The 22,694-nt window shown below is 38.3% G+C and overlaps 1 protein-coding gene across 3 annotated transcripts in view; it reads left to right on the top strand.

Moving 5' to 3' along the window:
- The window catches only part of STK39 (serine/threonine kinase 39), a 98,910-nt gene that overhangs the window by 37,212 nt on the left and 39,004 nt on the right, over positions 1 to 22,694 (top strand). For all 3 annotated transcript variants that reach the window (XR_008450338.1, XM_054069567.1, XM_054069568.1), the window contains exons 11-13: positions 18,958 to 19,080; positions 19,205 to 19,237; positions 21,203 to 21,270. Coding sequence is in view for 2 of the 3 variants with exons in the window: in XM_054069567.1 (XP_053925542.1) it covers positions 18,958 to 19,080; positions 19,205 to 19,237; positions 21,203 to 21,270 (224 nt within the window). In the remaining variant the exon portion in view is untranslated. The remainder of the gene's footprint in view (positions 1 to 18,957; positions 19,081 to 19,204; positions 19,238 to 21,202; positions 21,271 to 22,694) is intronic.

The following is a 22,694-nucleotide window of genomic DNA, read 5'->3' as shown; positions in this document are numbered from 1 at the left end:
CCAGACTATTGTCATTGATAGAAATGTGGGAGCCCTGACCGCAGCCTCTGCCTTGTTGGGTGGTGTGGTGAGCAGTGCCCTGTCCTGCTTGGATCAGCGCTGTGTACACCCCTGTGATGCGATAGCGCAGCAGGAGCTTAGATACACTATTTATTAACACATGTTGAAGTGGTTTGAATTTTGAACTGAATGCTAAGTTGTTTCACTTGTGATTAGATTTGCTATATTGGAATAGAGGAAACTGGAAACAGCTTCCAGAATTCCACGGTCAGTTTTGAAATCTTGTCACACTAAAAAATTAATTATAACTCTAAGTACTCTGTATGCCCAAAGGCCCTGGGTCAATTTTGTGGTTTTATAATCCTGTTTCTTTAATTTTAAAAATCTCCTGCATGACTGCTACTTCTGCGAAGTGAACAGGGGAAAAAATGTATCTGTATTTCATTTTATTGCTGTCTGAAGTGCTGCTAGTGAAAAAAATAAAAATCTGGGTAATAATTGGACTTGAATTCTATTTTGGAGAAGGTGGTATTGCTCTGCACTGTTAATAGAAGCTCTTTAAAGCTCAGAGCTGTAAGTTACTGGGAAACACCTATGAGAATATAAAGAGGTGATTAGTGTGAGTGATACCATTTTTTATTAAAACTTCAATAGAAATACCCTTACTGATGGATTGCGGTTCTAGCTCTGCAGTACAGCTAATTTAGGGAAATACTCATGTTACCTTACAGAAGAAATTAACAATCTCTTGCATTTAATGAGGAAAATATAATTAGATCTCAGATTTCTTGGACAGCTCTAAGAGCATGATCGCACCTCAGGAAGGCATTCCTGCACAACATTTCCTTGTTTCAGTAATGGATTTAATCTGATGGGTACACCTCCCCAGTGATGGGTCTTAGTACAGCTGGACTCCAGACCTTTTGAAAAGCAGAGAGCAGCTTTAGTTTGAGCTCAGATGATTAATAAAAATGTATGTTCATTGTTATGATCCTTAAGACTTTAAGGAATGCTTATTTCGTTAATCCTGGTATAGAAAGATAAGGGACATACCATACTGGAACCCTTTTTCTGGAAAACAGCCGCTAAGCTCTATTTGGCAAGACTTTCTACGGGGGAGGCCTCTCCATTGCAATGGATTAGTTGTTCAGTTTACTTAGAATACTGCTACAAATTAAAAAAAAAGCAACTATTATTCTATTGTTGGGTATTATTAGAGAAAATAGAGGAGAAACTGTCACTGAGACCATGCGGGGATTTTTGTTTATTTTTAAGTTGTTGGAAGTAAAACTTAATGGAAACACTTCTTCCATAAAATATAAGTTTGACAAAAACTTACATAATTAGAAAGCAATGCCTGTGTTAGTGGCTAGTAGAAGTGGAAGGTGGCTTAAGGGGCAAATACATGCAGTTGCATCAACTTCATTTTAATATTTAACATAGAGGAAGAAGTTCTCTGTCAGTATTTCTGCCAGTTACGCTTAAATGTAGTTGTTCCATAAGATACAAGAAACTTCATGCTGTGGATGGGTTTTCCATCCTTCCTTTCATAGGTTGCTTTTACCATCTCTATAGAGTTTGTGAGGGTGGATTTTTTGCCCTCTCAAATGGAGCTAATTTAGTACAGAATAGATGATCTTTAAAAGAAACCTCAGAATAGTTGGCTCAGTTGAGTGTCTTTTGTGCCTCAGATGACCATAAGCATCTCTACAATTATTTGTATTACTTGTTTTGGCAGGGTTTAAAGCCTCACACATGACCAGTCTCATGGTTAAAAAGTAACCCTCTCCCATATTGGGAAGGATTTTCCAGTTCGTGAGCTATCATGGTTTAACCTTAATTCATTTTTGTGATGGATGAGTCACACTGTTGTGTAGCATCATTGTTGTGCTCCCCAGCTAACGTTGTGTTCGTGACTTGTTGACTTCTTCAGAAATGTCTAGAACATAGACTAACATGAGGTTGGTATGTAATGAGAACTTCTCTGATAAGACCTGTAGCTTGAAGTGCTTGGCATTTATCTAAGCTGTTGAAGCTTTCAGTACCGGAGGAGGATTTCGTTACTGTGAAGTGCAAGACTAGCATGTTCTCAAAGGTGCTGTTTGAAGGAGTCCTGGTTAAAGACTCAAGAAAGGATAAAGGAAGTCCAGGTGTGCATGATGGTGGTGGTGGATTCTTTGATCAAGAAGGAAGCTTTATAACTAACTAGAAGATAACCCTATTTTCTTGTCCTCATTTGTAATTACTAGATTTTCTGTCTCTTGCTAAGAATGTGCAGGAAAATGTTGGGTATACCTGTTTGCCTTCTGAGAAATAAAGCCTCAAATACTTAGCTCTCATGACATCCAAAACCAGATTGCCTCTCTTGGATTCAGAAAGGTGTCCAAAGTGGAAAGTGACTCAATTGAATTAGTTGTGATTAAATCTGTTCCCAGTCTATAGGCCAATATTTCGTTGGTGCAGAGTGTGTTTTGGCAATGCAGGCAGCCACAGCTGGCTTGCTAGGATCACCTTAATGTTGCGGTGAGCAAGGTGGTAGAAGAAACCTTTCTGTCTGTCTTTGTTCATAAAAGTAATGAGGAGTTTTGAGAGGATGTGGAAGTGTGTTAGTTAAGTTTTCTACGTTTTGGGAAGTTTTTCAGGAAGGACATGTGGGGAGATGAGTTATGAAGAGGATTCTGTAAATGCAAGGTAGCTCAGAAGTGATGTTGCCATCTGTTACTATTTGCTGAAGGACTAATGCAGTAGCTATGTGAGGAATTTTGCTTTTGTATGGAGAAGTTAGATCTTTAGTCTTCGTAGTTCTAAAAAAAAAATTAATAGGAGAGAAAAACTCCGATGGAGCCCTGGCCCAACACTGGGAAGAAAGTGAAAAGTAAATATATTTGCCTGGTTAGACCTTGTAAAGCTTTATAAGTACAACACAAAAAAACCTGCATGCCATTTTTTTGACGCTTGCCTCCTGCGCTTGTCCTTGATACTGGTCATATTCTTCAGGTTTCTGGGGAGAACTACAGGCGAGGCAGGACATCCTTGAGGTTGTGCTATCCAGTGGTATTACCTGGGACTTCATTTAGCTGAAAAGTGCCCTTGGCTAAAGAAGTTTAAATTATGGCTGGAGCTGAAAACTTCAAGTTTTTAACCAGAAAACATACTTTAAGGCTAGCAGAGCAGAAATATGTACTGGTATTATAATAATTCACATGCAGAGCCGATTTCTGTTTAGCACTGAAAGCAGCTCCACAAGATGATTATTCAGACTGTGCTTCTGTAGGCAAATGTAAAGTTACATAGTGAAGTGAAAGGGAAAAAATGTCAACTTGATGACAAAGGTGTGTGCATCCCAGCTGTACTGTGTAGGAGTCATAGACAGCAGAGGGCAGCCGCATCTAACACACGTTGCGCTAAGCAGGGTTCAGTCCTGCCTGAACTGAGAAGTCGTGCAGGTGGGAAAGCATGACTTAGTTGGGAGCAGCTCTAAGTCTGTGATTTTAAATGCCATAGCCTTGTCTACTTCCTGATACCTAACTAAATATGAACACTGGAGTTTTGTAAAATTGGATTTTATAAAAACTGCAAATTTATGCTCGTAATGTTCATGTTAATTTTTAACTTTTTGAAGAACCGTGCTGAAGTTTTATTTTGATTGCCTTAATTTTTTTTAGTGTCTTTAATAGAGGTGTTTTATACAACTTTAAAATCTGTGTCGAATGCAGAATGTATATTACAGTAGTGTCTCTAATGTGCCTAAGTAAATGAAACCTTGTAGAAAATAGAAAAAGGAAGAAGTCAGAATTTCACATTGAAATGGTGATGAAAATCATAGTAAATTTTCTTTGAATTCTACAGTAGTAGAATATTATCCTAAATACCCTTTAATGTGACCACATTGCTGGAAGTGAAAACCACCTTTACTACTGACTAATGAAGACTCTACATGAGGCTGTATTTGTCTTCTTTCTTTTCGCCTCTGATCATTTTAAGCAAGTAAACAGCTTGGATGATAGAAAAGCCTGGTGGAACTGGAAAATGTTGATTAGAAATGGAGAATGTAGTGATCCCTCTTAACAGAAGGCCTTTTAGTAGTAATTCACCATCGTAATGCCCATTCGTTTGAGCAGCCAGGAAAGATAACCAGAAGCTCTAAAGATCTGGATCTTTATCTTTCTTCTTCATCTTTCAGAATAAGAACTTTCAGAGTAAGTACTTTAAATTTACTTTGCTAGTTTGCTGTATTTTGGTTGGCTCCCTCTGATTCCTGCAGATACCTTCCTGGCCTTAGCACCTTGATTTGATTGGAGGGAGGAGGGAGAAAGGATGGGAAAAGAAAGGGAATGTGAAAGAGCCTCTCTCTACATGTATGTATTAGCCATCAGGTCGTGCCTGATATCCCATTTGGAATTCCTTGTTTTTGAAGTGAAGTGTTATTTTTGACAAAGCAACTCCTCTGTGCAATTAATTGAAAGCATCGTCCTCAGCACAGGTACACTTTCATGACTGAAAGGACTATTGTTAAAATTTGAATCAAAGAATTAATTGCAGTTAATAACATTCAGGAATGAAATCTATTTAGTGGAACTAATAAATGGAAAACTAATGACTGAGAACCAAAAATCACACTAAATTACTAAGCTTGCACATTTGCGGTGTTACTGGGATTTCTGCAAAACACTGCAATTTCTCAAAATAAAATCAGGTTCAAATTTTGCAGCAGAGATAATAAGTATTTGGGGGTATTTATGTAAAACCTCATGGTTTTGAAACCAGAATGAGGAGTGCTGGGAATTACCTGTGCTTGTTTAAAAGATGTTTATGTGACAATAGCGTCTCTAGTTTGAGCGGCTACGCTTTGCTCTTTCTAAGCATCATTGTGCCAGCAAGAGAAGGCTCGGTTAAAGAGTTGAAGGAGGACAGCTTTGGACTGGGAATCCCCCAGAGTGGGTGGGGTGTGGGTGCCCTGAGCACCTGTACCCATTTTTGAGCATTTCCTCTAGAGGTATAGGAACGTGCACCCTCCTTCCCTCTCCTCTCAGCTTTTAATGGCTTTGTTTTCCTTTCACTGATCTGTCCACTCTATTCCATTTCTGAACTGTGAGTGTAAGTAAAAGTTCATGGCAGTCTTGTCAGTTGATGGCTCTGCCCTTGGATGTCACACTTGTCATCATGAGAGCATTAAAAAAACCAGATTTCTATTCTTTGTTGACTTGTGCTGTGCTATCCCTTAAAAATGGGTGCTCTACAAGAACCAATAGAGAGAGCTGAGGAAGTCTTATTGAGAATTGTCCGTCTCCTTTATGCATTACACTTTCATGAAAGAAAATGTAATGATCTTACACTGGCAACTTAGTCAAGAAATGTACTTGATTCCAATATAGAATAGAAACAGTAGTTTACACAAGAATGGTGAAGATTCCTGTATTTTCACTTCTTAAATGACTTAGGTGCCGTTTCAGTTTTTGCAATAGTTTCTGCTGCATTACAGAAGAAACAAATATTTGCAGGTTTGCATCAGTGACTCAGATTTTCCATACTGACTTATTTTATTGAGGGTATTATAAATGTTCCGTAAATATAACATTGCACAGTTCAGACCAAACAATAAATAGCTGTTTTGGAAGGGTATGCTGAAGAGTTGTGAAAATGTATTTTACTTCCAGCAGAGGTGCAGTTTAAATTTTTGAAGAAAATTATCGTGAAATCAAAACATGATTTATGAAGGATTGACCCTGATGTAAATGAAATATTTTGGCCATTAATCTAACATGAAATTTTGAATGGGAGTCGGCAATTTGGACAAAACCTAAGTATAGTTGTATGATGTAGACACATAATGGCAATTAACTTATATGGAGTATGAATGGTAACTTTTGCGAGTTTTCTGGGTTCAGGACCAACCTTAGCTCTCCTTTTCTGCATACATGAATTTCCCCCAACCCGTCCCGGAAAGTTTGTGGTATGTGGTTGTAGGCAGTGAAGTAGAGGAAGGACTTGAATATTGTCATACTGCAATAGGTGTAATGCAGCAAACCTCCACAGTTCTTGCAAAGGGAAGGGCCTTACGTCATCCTAAGTGATGGCTTACACATCTCCGTTTTTATTCTGAGATGAGAGTTTAAGATTAGAGTCTGGTCCTTAAAGGCCAGTAGCAGTCATCCCAGCATTAGTTTATGTGCCAGATTAAATTATTGCTGTCAAAGGTGTGTCTTCGGCTTGCCTGCACTTTAAAAACAAAACAAGCCCACAGCCAACCAAAAAAACCCCAAAACACTAAACCCAAATTTTGCAAGTAAGAGAAAAAGACTAAGAGGAAGGCTTTTATCTCATTATGTTTGCCGTCTGCAGAGTGGCTTAAGAGGAGGGGATGCTAACACCAAATTACTATGATATCATAACACCTTTTGAGGTCTACAATGCAGAAATGCCAGTGTTATTTTAGAAGGGTGGTGGTTCCATCCCATTAATACTGATAGTCTGCATAATTCATTGTAAGAAAGAAAAAAGCTTCCCAGTTGCATAAAACACATTGAAGTTTGCAGAATTTTTGTGGCTTGCATCAGAACAAAAATAAGACTTGGCACTGTAATGAACTTGGGGGAATTTAAGAATAGCCAGCAGTGAAGGAATTGGGATGCTTACACGACCTGTGAGACTGGCTTGAATGGGGAGTAGCCTTGTGAGGAAGTGCCTCAATTCTTGAACAAAGGATGATGTGTACTTGTGGAAATTCATGCTCTGTCTTGGACCTCAGATTTTGGTATTATTATTTTTTTGCCAAAATATGATCACAGTTCACAGTAGGTGTTCTTATGTGAAAAGACTGATGTTCTTTTGCAATACATTGTAGAAAGTGACTTCTCCATGGTCTGTGTTTTACTTCAAGTGATAAACTGTGATTAATGTGTAACTGTTTAAAGCAAAGATTTGTGCCATGACTCGATAAATGTGATGGTATGCTGATTTCTGCCTTGCATTGGAATGCAAATAAAGGCATAAGTGTGAGGATTGGAAATTGCTTTTATTTCTTAGGAAACATTTAGGAAAGGTTTGCAAGAGAGCTAATGGTAAAAATTATAAAATCTGATTGCTCTAAAGGATTAAGATATCTATGGAAGGAACGAGTCTGGGTGGGTTTTTTTGACAGAATGCACAGAACAAAACGTGCTAAAACCAAAACTGTGTTCAGCAATGTCCTGTTTCTCACTGACACTGCAAATACTTCTCATGAAGTTGTAAGAGAAGTAAAATTCTTGGGACATCTGATTTAAAAAAAAAAAAAAGAAGGGAAAAAGAGGAGGGGGCTCCTCACCTTGTCAGTTACCAAGAATGCTGGCACTTTGGAGAGTAATTCAGTGTATCTGTTCTATAAGAACATCTGGAATCTGTGTAACAGGGGAGTCCTGTCTCTTGTAAGAACCATTCACCGCAGTCTTAAGGAAAGGTGAAGATATACAGCATCAGTTGACTGGTCTTTCTCTTTTCTGCCTATAAGTCAAATCTGGGCTCTTACTGGACTGACTGTAGAATATGAAGAAGATGAGGTGTTTAAATAACCACCTTGTCATTCATGCTCTCTGGGGCATGTGGGATTGTCTGTACTAGCAGATGTAGCTGAAGGACATCAGTGGTAAAATAAAAGATAGTTTTATCTCCAGTAAAAGCTAAGCAAGAAAGAAAGAAAGAAAGAAAGAAAGAGAAATTTAACTGTCTTTTGTAGATATGTAAATAAAAAAAAATGAAGAACACCACTGACTATTCTCTAGTTAGAAATTGATAGGGAGCAGTATCAAGGTACCAAAAAGACTTCTGCAGATGTGTTTTAAGTGGGTGGGATATACACATTTGCCTTTCTCCAGCAATTTAGGAACAAATTACATTTGAGCTCTAAGTTGCCTATATATAGAGGGTAGCAAGGCACCTTCCTTGTTGCTGAAATATTTAATGCTCGTTGATGCCATCAATTTCACTTACACAAATGCATCTTATTTACCATACTTCAAGATCACCGTATTCTTTTGTGGAGCAGGTTTAAAAATGTTATTTTAAATCTCCACAGGACTCCAACCCAAATAGTCAGTTGCTGGAGGCTTTAATAGGGATAGCTCAAATAATTGAGGTAGTGGGAAAATCATGATTAGTAGTTTAATTGTCTTCCTTGTAGAATGGGGAAAAGACAGTAGATGCATAATATTACACTTACTGAAAGAATGGATTTTTATTGTGGTCTAGATCCCGTGGTTGTACCATGTATGAATTGCAGTAATGTTTTCTGCTTGTATGTATTGGTATTCCAGAGTGTCCTTTTAATGTTTTTCTAAAAGTAGACACTGAAATAAAATACTGAATTTGTAAATGGGCCTGGCTCTTTGCTGTTTTGAGTAGTTGTCAGTAAGGAAGTAGAAAGGTCTTATATTCTGAAAATGTTCATTCCCTTCCTTGTCACCCTACAAAAATAAACTTGTAAAGAGATGGCAGAAGCAAAAGAATCAGTGACGAATAATAGATTCTTCTATCTCCAGTCACTAACATCTACACATAGCAAGCACATCAGTGCCTAGAAGACAGTTTATGTTTTGCTTCCTTATGCTGTAGCCTGCTTTTCATCAAGGTTTGGGAAACAGGCAGCTTCTGCATTCTGATGCTGGAGTTCTCTCTCTGTTGGGCTTCTTTGGGCTAACCTTCAATGGATGGGATTTACAGTTGCCCTGTTCATCTGGGTAAGCACACGTTCTGCTGGAAAGCTGATGTGTGCTATTGTTGGCTGGAAATGTTAAATTTTCTGTACCGTGCTTTAAAAGGGTGAGGACAGATAGTTCTCTCAGCAGCTTAATTTGCTCTTACATCTTTGTGACTCTGGTATATACTGGAATAAGCTTTAACCAGCAACAACGTATACAACAATAATAATAATAATTTGATGCTTAATAATTTTGTGGTAGTCATGATTTTTTCACTCACTGAATTGTCAAAGCTTTTTCAGTTGCAGCTGATGTCCATAATGTATTTCTTCCACAGCTGTGGTAACAATGTCAGTGGCTTTTAAAGTTTTTCTGTCTACAAACTGCCTTTGGTTGTAGATCACAATGTTCTGAGCTGCTTTTGTGTTGGATGCAGTTTAAATGCCAGTCATTCAAATTAATTTTTTATTCCCAGTATGCTCTCCTGACATATGTGAAATAAGTTTTCTAATGTGTGCTAATTTGTCTTTGGAAGGCTGAGAGCTTTCATTGTTTTCTTTATTAGCTAAAGTTATGATTCAGTTTACGTCCTAGTTTGGAAGGAGCATTTAGGTTTTTAAAACAATAAAACCCAAATTAGAACTGAGCATGTTTTAACTTGTTTCCCTTTCTTTCTGAAATATTTACTGAGAGATATATAATCCTAGCATAAAGAACTATTGATGCATTGTATTTTGACTAAAACCGATGGAGAAATTGCATTTGTATAGTTACCACATACAATGCAAAAGAACTTCCTTCTTATTTTTGCAGAGATACAAGAAGTTTGTTTCAGTTCGATGCTCTCAGATTTGCTTTATGGCCTTGGATAAATCACTTCATCTGCTTCATTTCGTTCTGTAAAATGGGAGACCTGTAATGGTGTATTGGGGGGAATGTATAGACTATTCTAAATTGATGTAATGCTGTAACCATTGGGGTGAAATGCAAGCGTGCTACCTTTGATAGCAGTCTTTTAGTAGTATCTTAGATGATAACCAGTAAAAAAATTGCAAATATTTACAATATTCCAAATACAACCCCGTTGTATATTCTTGCTAGGAACTGTTAAGACTCTTGTTCCTACTCACATTCTATTTGCCTTTTGCTCTCTGTTCATCCAGTACGTCTAGGCTGGTACCACTCAAGACAATTTTTCTTGCAGTGGCTTGTAAGGAAACCAAATAAGGTCAGTTACAATCCGGTTGAAGCAAATCAATTTGAAACAAACTGAATCTGAACAAGAATATGGAATTCAAGCTACCTATAGCACTAACAGTTAACATCATTTGAAGATGAGCGTCCATTCTTATATTGCGAGACTTTTATGCTGATTTCAGCCCTGTTACAAGAGAGATTGGGATGCTCGACTAAAAGTTCACTGACAGTGTTAAGGTTTGCATGTGGAGGTCTGCAAACAAGTCTTCTCTCCAGCAGGTTGACTTGTGAATTTGCAGTCAATATGGCTTTATCGTAGAAACTGTAGATGTAGCTGCCAAATAATGTTTACAATCTTAAAAATCTCCCCAACAAAGAAAAGAGGGATGTAAAAAGAATAGACTTCACAGTCTGTATGTCAACAACAGGAGTTCAAGACAGCATGAATCAGGAAGACCGTAATGCATTCTTTGAAGGACAGCTCATATGAGGGAAGTGCTATACTTGGTTATTATTTTACTTGATTGAAAAATAAAATCAGAGAGTAAGAGAGATTTATCTGTTCTCTCAAGGGTAAAGTGTCATTGAATCTCATTGAAAGTTGATAAACCCAGACTTCATGCCCTGCTTTATTGGTTTCTTGATCGTTCGATCGTTCGTCCTTTGAGGGCTGTAGAGTACTCATCTCTAAGTTGTCTCCCAGATAAGTATGGTTTGAACTTACTTCCTTCTTGTCTTCAGGTAATAATTTTGCTTCCCAGGGTAGCAACAGAAGTTGGGACGAATGGTCTGTCTTGCATACACTTGACATTGTTCATTCACATTACTTTTCTTTAGCACTTTGTTTTGGGGGTAGAAAACATCCTAATGTCTGTATTTGTGAACTGTATCTTGAACATACATTTCAAAAAACACTTTTTTTAATCAGAACTGGGAGTTGAATTCTGTCAGAAATAGAAGAGATTCTTAAAGTGGGACTTAAGATGCCTTATGAGATGTTCATCATGTTGCTTTGTCTCTGAATTTGAGCAGAAATATCTTTGCTGTTTGAAAATATCTTGATAATGTTATTGCTGTCTGTTTGTGTGATCTCTTCAGATTTGCTGCTGTTTCTGTTAGTGTTTCTATGGGTTCCTGCAGTCACCCAGTGACGCTGAGATTATTGGCAAAGCACAGGTGAATACTTTGTGGAGTGGTGAACTCGGCTTTCTATAACCGTCCAAACAGTTGATTGTTATCGACTCCCCATGAACTCTCCTCATCACTTCTATGTACTGCTTTTTTTATGTTGGCCCATTGCAGCATTTTCATTAATTTTTACAAGCTGCAGCGTTTCAAAGAGTAGCTAAAGCTGCCCGCTGCCAAAGGAAAGAATTTGTAAGCTTTGCCATAGGGGACTAAGATTTGATGGGAGAAAATAGGATAATCGTTTCTCTCTCTCTCTCTCTCTCCCCCGATGGGCATACTCTAATGTTTTTGCTACAAATGCTTGGCACCTGAGGCACAGATTCTTCTTGTTGTATTGTGCAATGCAAGTGCTTCACAAGCTACAGTTCAGTATATGTGTGTATATAACTGTTCTTCAGCAAAATACTTCTGTGTAGTGCACACCTGTTTTGTAAATTTAAAGGAAGCAATCAAGAGAGTAAAGTATGCAAAAGTGTCATCCAGAGAAGCACTTTTTGGTTCTACCCTGGTGAAGATGCATTTCTAACAGACCAGTTCTGGCACCACTGCCACTCAGTGATTGCTTATCTTTGTTCCCTTAGTGTACTTAGTGTACTTGCTGGGAAAGGTTTTTCCTGTGTTGAAGGTTGTTTAGGACTGCAAGGACAAAAGTGATATAGAGCTTTACCACACACTGTGGTCAACACTTCAAGAGTAATCCAGAAGGTTGGAAAGACATGATGGTGATGAAATGAAAATCTTCAGAAGATTTTAGTATAGCATCTTGGCAACCCGTTATAAAAATGTGCTCACTTTAATTCTGTGGTGCTTTTGTAAGATGAAGGAAAAAAAGGTTAGAGCAGAAGATGCATTGCATCCTAGCAAACTAGGACTTGAGGTAGCACAAAAGACAAATGTTTGGTGGCCAAAGATAAGTGTTTAAGAAGAATCTGTTTCTTTAAGATACAGAATTATTTTATCCTGTGGTTATCAAGAGGTCTTAGGACTTTTAACATTATTTAAAGCATCTTTGTCTTGATAAAGCAAACAAGATATGAAAAAAGTAATTACTTGAAATCGGAGGAATATGTGAAGTGCCTTCATGCTTACTTTGCCTTTTCTAAGCAAAGATACCACTGGTCAGTGGTCAGCTTATTAGTTGCAGTGATTATTACTGTTTTTAAACTCTTACAGATTATGTAGTCTAAGAAACTGTATGAACTTTTTTATTGGTGCTGACCCCTGGGACTGATTCATACCTAATGTAGTTACACAATAGTCTTCAAACTCTTCAGTTGTGATTAAAGTGCTTAAATACTTATCCTGGGTGCATCCCTTCTGAAAGTACAAATAATATGTTGATATGACACAATACCAATTTTTTTTTCTTCTGAAGTAAAATTGTCCTTTTTAGTTAAATATTGGATACCAATGAAGTGTGCAATCACACTATAAAATGTTTTTCTATGCTACTATTTCTGTTTCAGAATATAAAATAACGTCATTAAGCTGTTCATGTGTATTTTTTCCAAGAGGTATTTATATGAGAAAGTGGCGTATAAGAGAAGGTACTGGAAGCAGGTAGTTTGACTTCTCCGCCACCCAGGAAAATGGGTGCTGATGTGTATTATTGATTGTATACATTAATTTAATGTGGAAAAAGCTGTAAAGATACTTAGGAAAAGGTTCTTTTTATACTGAAAAGCTAACAATGTATCTATAATGTCTGCTGGTAGGAAGGGAAGGAAAAATATTGAGCCTAGTCCTGAAAGGCTACTATTTGGGCGAATAAGATGAGAGAATGACAAAAGATTGTGTGACAGACTTACAGAACTTAAACTAGCATGGTCATAAAAGGGAACTAAGGCAAATACGTGCTGTGTCTGGATATATTTGCTCCCTGTTCATATTGATGTCTGTATCACTTTTGGGGAATTTACATTTTTTTAACGCGGATGATTGGGGCAGCTACTGAAAATTATATTCCAGCTCCTCCTTTTGTGCAGGCTGTAGTGCTTGTGCTAGTTCGTGATCAGCTGAATTAAAAAAACCTGGTTTGGCTGCAAGGTAACTGTGTTCCATGTTAATTTAACAACTGGGTTGTCTGCATAGCTGTAGGAGCACAAATGAAAGCTTGAGTAGACTTGGTGTGGCAGATTGTGCACTCTACTCGTGATGCTGCGTTATAAGGGTTTTAGAGTATGTTATTTTGAGGATCCTGAGGGATTGCTGCTGCCAGAACAAGAAGATACAGCTTCCCTTTCACTGCCCATCTTGTTTCTGCCTCTTTGCTTACAGTTCTTGGTATCTGACCCCAAGATAGGCTGATTTAACCAACAGATCTTGCAAAAAATTTGTTCAGAAAATCGAAAAAGGACTGTTTTTCCTTCCGGGCTGGTAGGTTGAATCTGGTCATCGTACCACCAGGCAGGTCCCAGTGCAGCCCTGATGGACATTTCTGGGTTGTCTATTTGCATGATAACAAACTAGCAGTAGATTGTCTCAGTTGTTGTCTTAGCCCTTTAAAGTGATTCTCTGGCTGTGCCATATTGAAAGCCTAAAAGGCTTAAGCTGTATAATGTAGGTTTTATTCCTTTACTCCTTCTGGTGTATGTTTGCTTTTTATTATTATGGGTTGGATATGGTAAAATGCTCGCTATCTCCTGAAATAATTCTTAGGTGTTTGTCACAGTTTAGCACTGGCCTGGCTTGGTTGGCAGCCAGTCGTGAGGTGTTGTGATCCCAATTCACTTCAGCCCCTCCAAGGGAATTGGGAAAGGAAATGTGAGAGAGAGAGTCTTGTAGATTGGAAATGGAAACTATAATGGCTTTAAGGAAACAATAATAATAGTAAAATAAATACTATTAATAAAAAGATAATAAAGTACATACAAATATACAGGATTCTTCTCCTGTTGATGACTACATCACCACTGACTCTGCAGTCCATGGTCTGCACTCCGTGACAGGAGGGAGCTGGACTTGGGAACTAGGTTCAGGGACACATGAATCCAGGATGAAGGACAAAGAGACAGTTGAGGTCCTTGCTGGACACCATCCATCAAAGAAGAAGGCTTGACCCTCAGGATTCCTCAGTTTTATTTCTAGTATGACATATACAGAATGGAATACTGTGATCCATTTTGGGTCACTTCTCCTGGCCATGTCTCCCTGCAGGTACAACCTTTTTTTTGCGCCTTTCACTTTTCGCTCCACAGGCTTCAGGATGGCCTTGGTTTGCTTGGAATAAGAATATACAATGGCATTTCTATGCCATATTCTTATGTATATAAGAATATATGTATATATATACATATATACATATGTATATAAGAATATACAATGGCATACCAGTACCCTGTGTTATCACTTCTAGAGAGAAGTGCTGTCTGAAAACATGCAGTTAACTTCAAGAAAATGAAGTTGCTTAGGGAGGTTTAGCTGCAAAGTTAGAAAACTAATCTTCAGCTCAAACCAGAACAGTATTACCATACATTTTAATGAATGTGCTCTGGAAAAGGCCCTAGAAAACCTTAAAAGAAGCAGCAGTATACTAGTATCAAGTTTATTGTGATAAGTTTCTATTACATTAATTTAAACAGTATATATAAAACAGTAATTTAAGCTAATATATTTCCATTCAACATGTGATATTAGAATTATATAGTTTTATGATGAATGAAGAGACAGTTTATTTGCAGACATGGTGTGCCACTCTTACTCTGTCCTGCACCTAGGGTACATGCCCACCCTCTGTGACTGAGTCTGTGGCTTTAACCGGAAATGGGCTTGAGTGAAGGTACTGTTAATCAGAAATTGCGCAAATCAATTCACTAAGTAATACGAGTGTTAAGTACATCTACCAAGAAAAAAATGTCATAGATGATAACTTCTCACTGTTGGAGATTGAATAGGCTGAGTGCTTGCTCTAGCTGAAATTGAATGTGAATGTGTGTACTGGTGGCAATGAGTCTCGTTGAAACAAACCAGAAATCTAAACTTTTGTTTTTCTGCTTTCAGACACCTTTCAAGAAAATAATTTCATTTAGTACTTTATTTTGCAGTAACTTGTTTTCCTTGAGCCATTTGTTTATTTCTTATTAAAAGGCAATCTATTTAAATACTTGAAATGTGCTCCATCTTCATCAGTAAAGATTTCTCTCATAAATCTCTGCCAGCATTATTAAGGTCCATTAAAATAATTCTAGTCAGAATAAGTCTTCAGAACAACCGAAAATGGATGCAGAAGAGATTTTGATGAATGCATGTTGTAGTGTCTGAATGTGTCTGTAAACCATTCTCTTCTGTTCTGTTTGAAAAGTACGTATTTGGCTGTGATTGATGTCCTCTCATCTCATAGATTTTTGTATTGCGGTTGGGAAATGCTTCTGCGGTTAAACAGAAGCCTGTATCAGGTTATTCCTTGAAGAATAATGAATTATATCCACAAGCACCTGGCAGATTGCGTGCTAGATTACTTTTTATCTGTGGTAATCCCTGATGATGTAGACAGTGAGAGCCCGTTGATTGCCTGGGCTGATTACAGCTGAGTAAGATGTTGCTGTGCTACTGCTTCTGTTGTCTTTTGCTTGGTCCTCCATCCTGAACACACAGCCTTCTTGTACCAGCCTTTGAGGCAGCTGGAGCTAAAACTGGTGCATTAGAAGCCTGGTATGGGAAACGGAAGATAGTGCAGAATTTGCCTCTTGAGTGATGGAGTAGAATATTGTCCTAGTGTCCTGCATCAGTTTCCCCTCTGCTGTTTCAAAGGAGCACAAAATATGGAGAAACTGAGTAGCGCACTCCTACTCATTTGTGCAGGGAAGAAATGTATTGAAGAATATCTATGCTATGGATGTACTGTTCTTGGACTTCAGTTAAGCCTTTGACCCATGTTTCTCAAAGCATTCTGCTTGAGAAACTAGCTACCACTGACCTGGGTGGGCATACCCTCTGATGGGTCAAAAACTGGCTGGATGGCTGGGACCAAAGAATTGTGGTAAATGGAGTTAAATTGACTTGGAGACCGGTCACAAGTGGTGTCCCCAGGGCTCAGTGCTGGGTCCAGTCCTGTTCAATATCTTTGTCAGTGACCTGGATGAAGGCATTGAATGTACCCTTACTAGGTTTGCAGATGACACTAAGCTGGGAGGAAATGTCGATCTGCTGGAGGATGGGGAGGCTCTACAGAGGGTTCTGAACGGTCTGGATTGATGGCCTGAAGCCAATGGGATGAAGTTTAACAGGGCCAAGTGCCAGGTCCTGCACTTGGGACGCAACAACCCTGAGCAGCACTACAGGCTTGCGGAATTGTGGCTAGCAAGGTGCCTGGCAGAGAAGGACCTGGGGGGGTTGGTGGACAGCCAGCAGTGTGCCCAGGTGGCCAAGAAGGCCAATAGCATCTTGGCTTGTATCAGAAACAGTGTGACCAAGCGAGACCAGGGAAGTGATTCTGCTTCTGTACTCAGCACTGGTGAGGCTGCACCTCGAATCCTCTGTTCGATATTTGGACCCCTCACTATAAGAAAGACATTGAGGTGCTGTAGCGTGTCCAGAGAAGGGCAATGAAGCTGATGAAGGGGATGGAGAATGTCTTACAAGTAGCAGTTGAGGGAACTGGGGTCGTTTAGCCTTGAGAAGAGGAGGCTGAAGGGAGACCTTATCACTGTCTACAACTACCTGAAAGGAGGTTGTAGAGAGGTGGGTCTTGGTCTCTGCCCAAGTGATAGGTGATGGGACGAGAGGGATTGGTCTGAAACTGTGTCTGGGGAGGTTTAGATTGGACATTAGGAAAAAATTCTTCACTGAAAGGGTTATCGGGCACTGGAACAGGCTGCCCAGGGAGGTGGTTGAGTCAGTGTCACTGGTGGTGTTTAAAAAACAGTTAGGTGTAGTGCTTAGGGATATGGTTTAGTAGTGGACAGGTATGGTTGGGCTTGATGATCTCAAAGGTTTTTTCCAACCTCGTAATTCTATTCTATGATTCTATTGTCATAAGGACTGAAAAATGTACAGAAATGTGTTGAGGTTCCAGAGACAGAAATGTGTTGAGGTTCCAGAGACTTCATCCTTTCCTCTAGTTTAGTCTTCTGTGTGCAAAAGGGAAGGGGCAGATGGGCATTCGGAAGAGAGGTCACAACTGCAGGCAGGCACAAAGACCTGTTGGTGTGTACACAGTTTTGATATGTTTGGTATGTTTTGAAATAAGGCTCCTAACTAAGTTTATACTCTTGCTCTTGTGGTGTCAGGCTAGCCAGCTCCAAATTGTGCTTGGACCAAATCCAGTAGAGAAATAGCTGAAGTGCCCAGCTCTCTATGAAAAGCTGCTTTGGAAAAAAATGTATTACTATTACATCAGACGGTCCTCTAGAGGCTCACGAGGTTAGACTTCTAGTGTCCTATACTGTTCTCTTTATACACGTTTTGCTGAAGGTACTACCTGGTGAGATTTAGAAGCAGCTGAAATCTCTCACATGCTGCATCTCTCCTGACATTGTGGTTTGCTGCAACTGGGGTGGGAGGGATTCAGAGCAAGGTTAAGACCAGCTTAGTATTTAGAGAAGTTTCATTTTATTGAAAAAAAACTGTAATTTTCCTTGTCAGAAATCAGATTCTCCCCTGATCCTGCTGTTTTGTGGGTGACTATGCTGGCAGAAGGGGTTTCCATCACCACCATCAACCATCAGGGCGGTGGAACTGAATTAATCAATGCGCAGTATATTTCAATACAAGACATCAGAACACCACAGACAGAATCTGTGAAACCAAAGCTGAACCAGGCTGTTACTTGGCAAGCAGGGTACACTATTTTGAGCTAAGGCCATCTAGTTCATAATTTTGTTTAAAAGTTGTTTTTTTTTATTAGATGTCTTCTCCAGCAATTGCTCTTCGCCTGAAACTGCTTTTTTACCATGTTAGTTCTCCCTTTTGTACACTGTGAACACTTAATGCTTTGTTCCTTTCGTTCTTTTACCAATGTAGAGGCTGTTTTCCTGAATAACTTTTCTTTTTTTATAGTTCAAAAGGATATGTTTTAAGCTTTACAAATATATAACACTAGGGAGCTTACCTGTACGAGCGTTTGAAGTTGTGCAGTGAGAACTGTGTATTGGTTCAGTAATGTGAAATAATTGGAGAAACCGATTCTAATCTAAACACCAGTGGGGCTGCTGCTTATTGTGCTGTGCTTCCAGCCACCTCATGGGTCTCAAATGCACCAAGGTGTGGGAGGAAGTGTTGGATGTTCTTTGTTTTACTCAAAAAAGCTGAATGTGATTCAGAGAAAGGAAGTGTGTTGTCAGGCTCTGAAAAAGAGCGAAATGGCATCAGAAGAGTATTTGATTTTCAGATTTAGCTGCTGGATACTTCTGTTAAGCCTCATTAGACTGTTTGATCTGCAGGAGTTTGCCCAGTTAGTTTGGTGTGGTGCACGCCTGCCTACCTTCTCACTCTACATACAGCTGCTTTTTTAATTTTATTTTTTTCAATAAGGATAATTTTACTTTTAAATTTTACACATTTTAAAGCTTTTTTGCAGAACAATAAAAATTTTAATATTTGTGTTCCAAGGATAATCGTGCCTGTTTAATCATGCCTGTCTAATTTTAGCTTCTTTGAATTGCTGCCTTTCATTCAAGGGTTAGTTCATAGTAAACAGCTGTCATCTACTTGAACTTGTTCCTAAGCAGTTGTAAAATATATCCAAACTCTTTCCCTGTGTGAATTTTGCATAGCTTAACTGTTCCCACTGGCTCAGGGTTGACCCCTGAAGTCAGATATTATTCCAGTATGCCAGCGACTCCTCCAGCAGACTATTGAAACCAGACAGAATAAAAATAACAAAGAATTACTGGTTAATCAGAATACCAATAAAGACTGAAGATGTCTGTGTCATGGTGAACACTTAATATTTTGGTAGGTCAGACGAGTACCGGGTTCCAGTGGTCACCTCCATAAAACAGAAGATGGGGACTGGGAATGGAGTGATGATGAAATGGATGAGAAGAGCGAGGAAGGCAAAGCTGCTGTTTCTCAGGAAAAGGTACCTTTTGTTTGTGCCAAGACATTTACACTCTGCAAGATATTATGTCTTAATGTTAATGTATTTCTGGATCTTTTAATGCATACAGCTGCATAGCTCATATCTCATTGCCTTTGTTTTCCAGTCACGAAGAGTGAAAGAAGAGGAGAACCCAGAGGTAAAAAAAATCTTTATAATTTCTTTTTCTTCCAAATGTTTGAGTGAAGGGGTTTCTTTTTCAATTTTGTTGTCAAACGTGTGTATTGAGGTGGGAGTGTTGTTTTGCAACCTTGTGTGGCAAGTACTTCTGAGGATAGAACTGTGTGCAGTTGGGCCTGTAACAGTGAACTTGAGCACACACTGGATAAAATGGATAGGAGTCTTAAAGTCATGTTATGTTCATGCCCAATAGAATTGACAAAGATTAGTAATTTGGCCATTTTTAATGAATTTTTGTTACGGAATCACACTAATTGCTGTCTTTTTGTCAGAGTAATGATGGCTGTTTTGGAGTAACCAGAAGATCTCCAACTATGTTTTCATTCTTAGGATTTGTATCGTGACATGTAGCTTGTAATTAAAATGTTTCATGCTATATACAGTAGAATAGTTCAGTCCTGTGGCATAGTAGATTAATTCAGAGGAATGAAATGCCATATTGAGTTTCATGGCCCTGTGCAGGGAGTGTGGGAAGCATCACTGCTGTAAGTAATTGCTTAATAGGATTACTGGCTTACAGCCAAAGTGCTTTTTAAAATATTTCTTTTCCTTGGGTGGGTGACATTTGCCACTTCACCAGCAGTTTTAGATTCTCTGATTTTCATTGGTGTCATAGAATCTTCTAAAAGACTAACAGCTTCCTTCCAGAGCTGGTCCTGTTAGCTCCTGTTGTGACCCCAGTCTTCTTGTTGCAGAGCTAGTTTGCATAGTGCTTCAGCATCTGAGGTGTTTTACATAAGCTGACTACAAAAAAAAGGAGGAGGGGGCTTTCACCAGACAGTCTTTTTATTTCTTAGAAATTGAGAGTTCTGCAGTTCGTGACTTTATACAAGTAACTCCTCTATTATGAGCTGTTTAGTTTATCAGAGGGAAAAAAAAGCTCCTGCTTGAAGTCTTGTGTAGATTTTTGTTTTCCTAAATGCTCCAGAAGATGACTTAAAATTGAGGATAGTGCAGCTTGTCAGCATTGGTTTGCACCTGTTGATCTTATGGCTGCTCATTCCATTACACTGAAATAACAGGTCTGTTGAAGGCACCAGAATAATAGTAGTAGTTTATACAAATGGAAGGAACTTAATTGAAGTAGGAAAAAATCTACTCCCTTTTAGTGATTAAATAATTTTCCAAATATTCATTAACTTTTGTTTAAAAGACACAGGTAATAAAATACGCTTGTAACTAACACTTTTTTTTTTTAAAGTAGCTTCAGTGTGAAAAACTGTTAGAAAACAATCAGATGAGATTTTTTGATGCAGGTGTTTATTTTGGGAGGACTTAACTGTAACCTTTGAACAGGTTTCTGTGAGGGAGGTCAATATGCCAAGTTGGGTATGAAATTGCAGTTTCGTAGAGCTCTGAGGTACTCTGTACATAGGATACGCTTCTGCTTGAGACTTCATATAAATGTTAGTTGAGTGCTGGGGAAGGTATCTTGGTGTGAGGGAGGAGTGATGGTGTGAAAGATATCCATATTCCTGATTTCTCTCTGTGAAAGACATTCTCCGAGCTGTGATGCCTGCTGTGATACCTTACTAGTTCTTTGCAGATGGATACATGCAACACTTCTTTAACAAACAACACTAGTACACAAACATGATGTGAGTAGTAGGTTGCTATTCTCACTGTGTGCCTGTTATTTAATAGATTATTGGAGCTTTGATACAAGGTAGATTAAAAGCTCTTACACTCAGGGCTTTAATATAGGCCTTATCGTTTGTATCTCTGTAATTGAAATATGGCAGTCTTACTGGTATCAGCTATGTTTTAACTGTTGCTGAAAGTGTTTAAAAGGTTTCTGAGAGTTAGAGGATGTGTAAAATATTCTTTGCTAACTTCAGACTGTTAGCATGGCAAGTATTTCAGGATATTTTTTTTCTTCCTTTGGCATCTATTATGAAATTTTTTTGCTTTTTTTCTTTAATAGTCTCAGCCTGCTGTTAGTGATGAATATAGTGAAGTTCCATGTGCAGTGAATCTTGTCTTAAGATTAAGGTAAGAGATTCTTCTATTTATTTTAGCATGCCTTTTTAGTTGACTTATTATTCTTGATCTCCCTCATTACTTTCATAATATTAACATAAAATAAGTGTTAACCTCTTAAATCTCCCAGTATGACCAGTATGAATAGCGTTTCTGTGACTAATTGCTGTCTTTTAATTGCTTACTGAAATAGAGTAAAATGAAAAGCAGAATATGAATGTGGCTTCAGGCTAAGTGTATCCTTCATTAAGTATTTTCTTTTTTTTTTTGCCTTGCAACGCAGGATCACAGTGAGAGGGTTTTAATGAGTTTCTTTCACACTTCAGCAGTCAGCCTCTGACAGAAATAAACCATTGCTGTATTACAAGTTGCCTACTCAAAACGTTTTTCACTGGCAAGTTTGATCAGCCACTGTGGGGAAGTGACAGATATTTTAGAAAATGGGTACAGATACGTTGTCTGTCTTAAGTTTACGCATATATTAAAAGAGTCAGATTGCCTTTAATTAAAATCGGTTTATAACTAAGATCTGAATTGTTTAATTATGCAGTCCAGCTCTTGGATTAAAGTATTTTTTCACAAGAAGCTTTAATAACTTTTTATGTATTTACAGCAATTTTCCTTAAATGGATGACAGTTAAGAAAACTTATTGCCACTCACTTTAAAACTTGTTTATGTCCTGTTTGTTATGATAGGTTATCTGTGAGAGATTGTAAACTCTTCATTATTGCTATGGGCAAAAGTTAAATGTTATGGGGTGTTTTATGCTGTCAAAAAGATAAAAAGTCAGATAGAGAAATACGTGTAAAATTGCAAGTAGTATGTTAGAAACAAATAGCAGATTTATGTATAAGTGGCTTTAAAACAACGACTTCAAAACCTGTTAGTAATCACAAAAAAATGTACACAGAATGAATGCCAAGTTCCAAAATGTATTATCTTCTGATATTTTTGACTATTTTTTCAGTGACAGCTGCAAAAAAAAAAAAGCATGGCTGCTCTTTATTGAAGGGAGGAGCAATAAATTTTATTATGGGGAGACAAAAGACTTAGAGATTGTTTGGAATCCGTTTAGCTCTCCAATTTACATAGCTACCCAGTTATGCTATCAATATTCTTTTTCATCTGTCTGTTGACAGACAGGCAGATGAAACCATTTACAAAACAGACCAATTTATACTGCTACGTGGATGTAGTGCTAAAGTGTTCTAGGTATTTTTAAGTTATGATGAAACCTACAGAGTGATTAGCTTCTACCTGGTTACTTACAGTGTTGGCATATCCACAGGGCAAACATTTTGATGCTGCAAGTACAGTGAAATGTCAGAGATGATGCTTTCAGTTTTCTGCAACTCGTAAGCCAGAAGTGAAGGAATGTTGATCCTAGGAATCTTCAGTTTCCAAACTCTTATTTGCATGATGGACATCTGTTCTT

This window comes from Cuculus canorus, chromosome 6 (assembly GCF_017976375.1).
Source record: "Cuculus canorus isolate bCucCan1 chromosome 6, bCucCan1.pri, whole genome shotgun sequence".
NCBI classification, from domain to species: Eukaryota; Metazoa; Chordata; class Aves; order Cuculiformes; family Cuculidae; genus Cuculus; species Cuculus canorus.
Note: the sequence above shows the minus strand (reverse complement) of the source record. Positions and strands in the feature narration are given on the sequence as shown.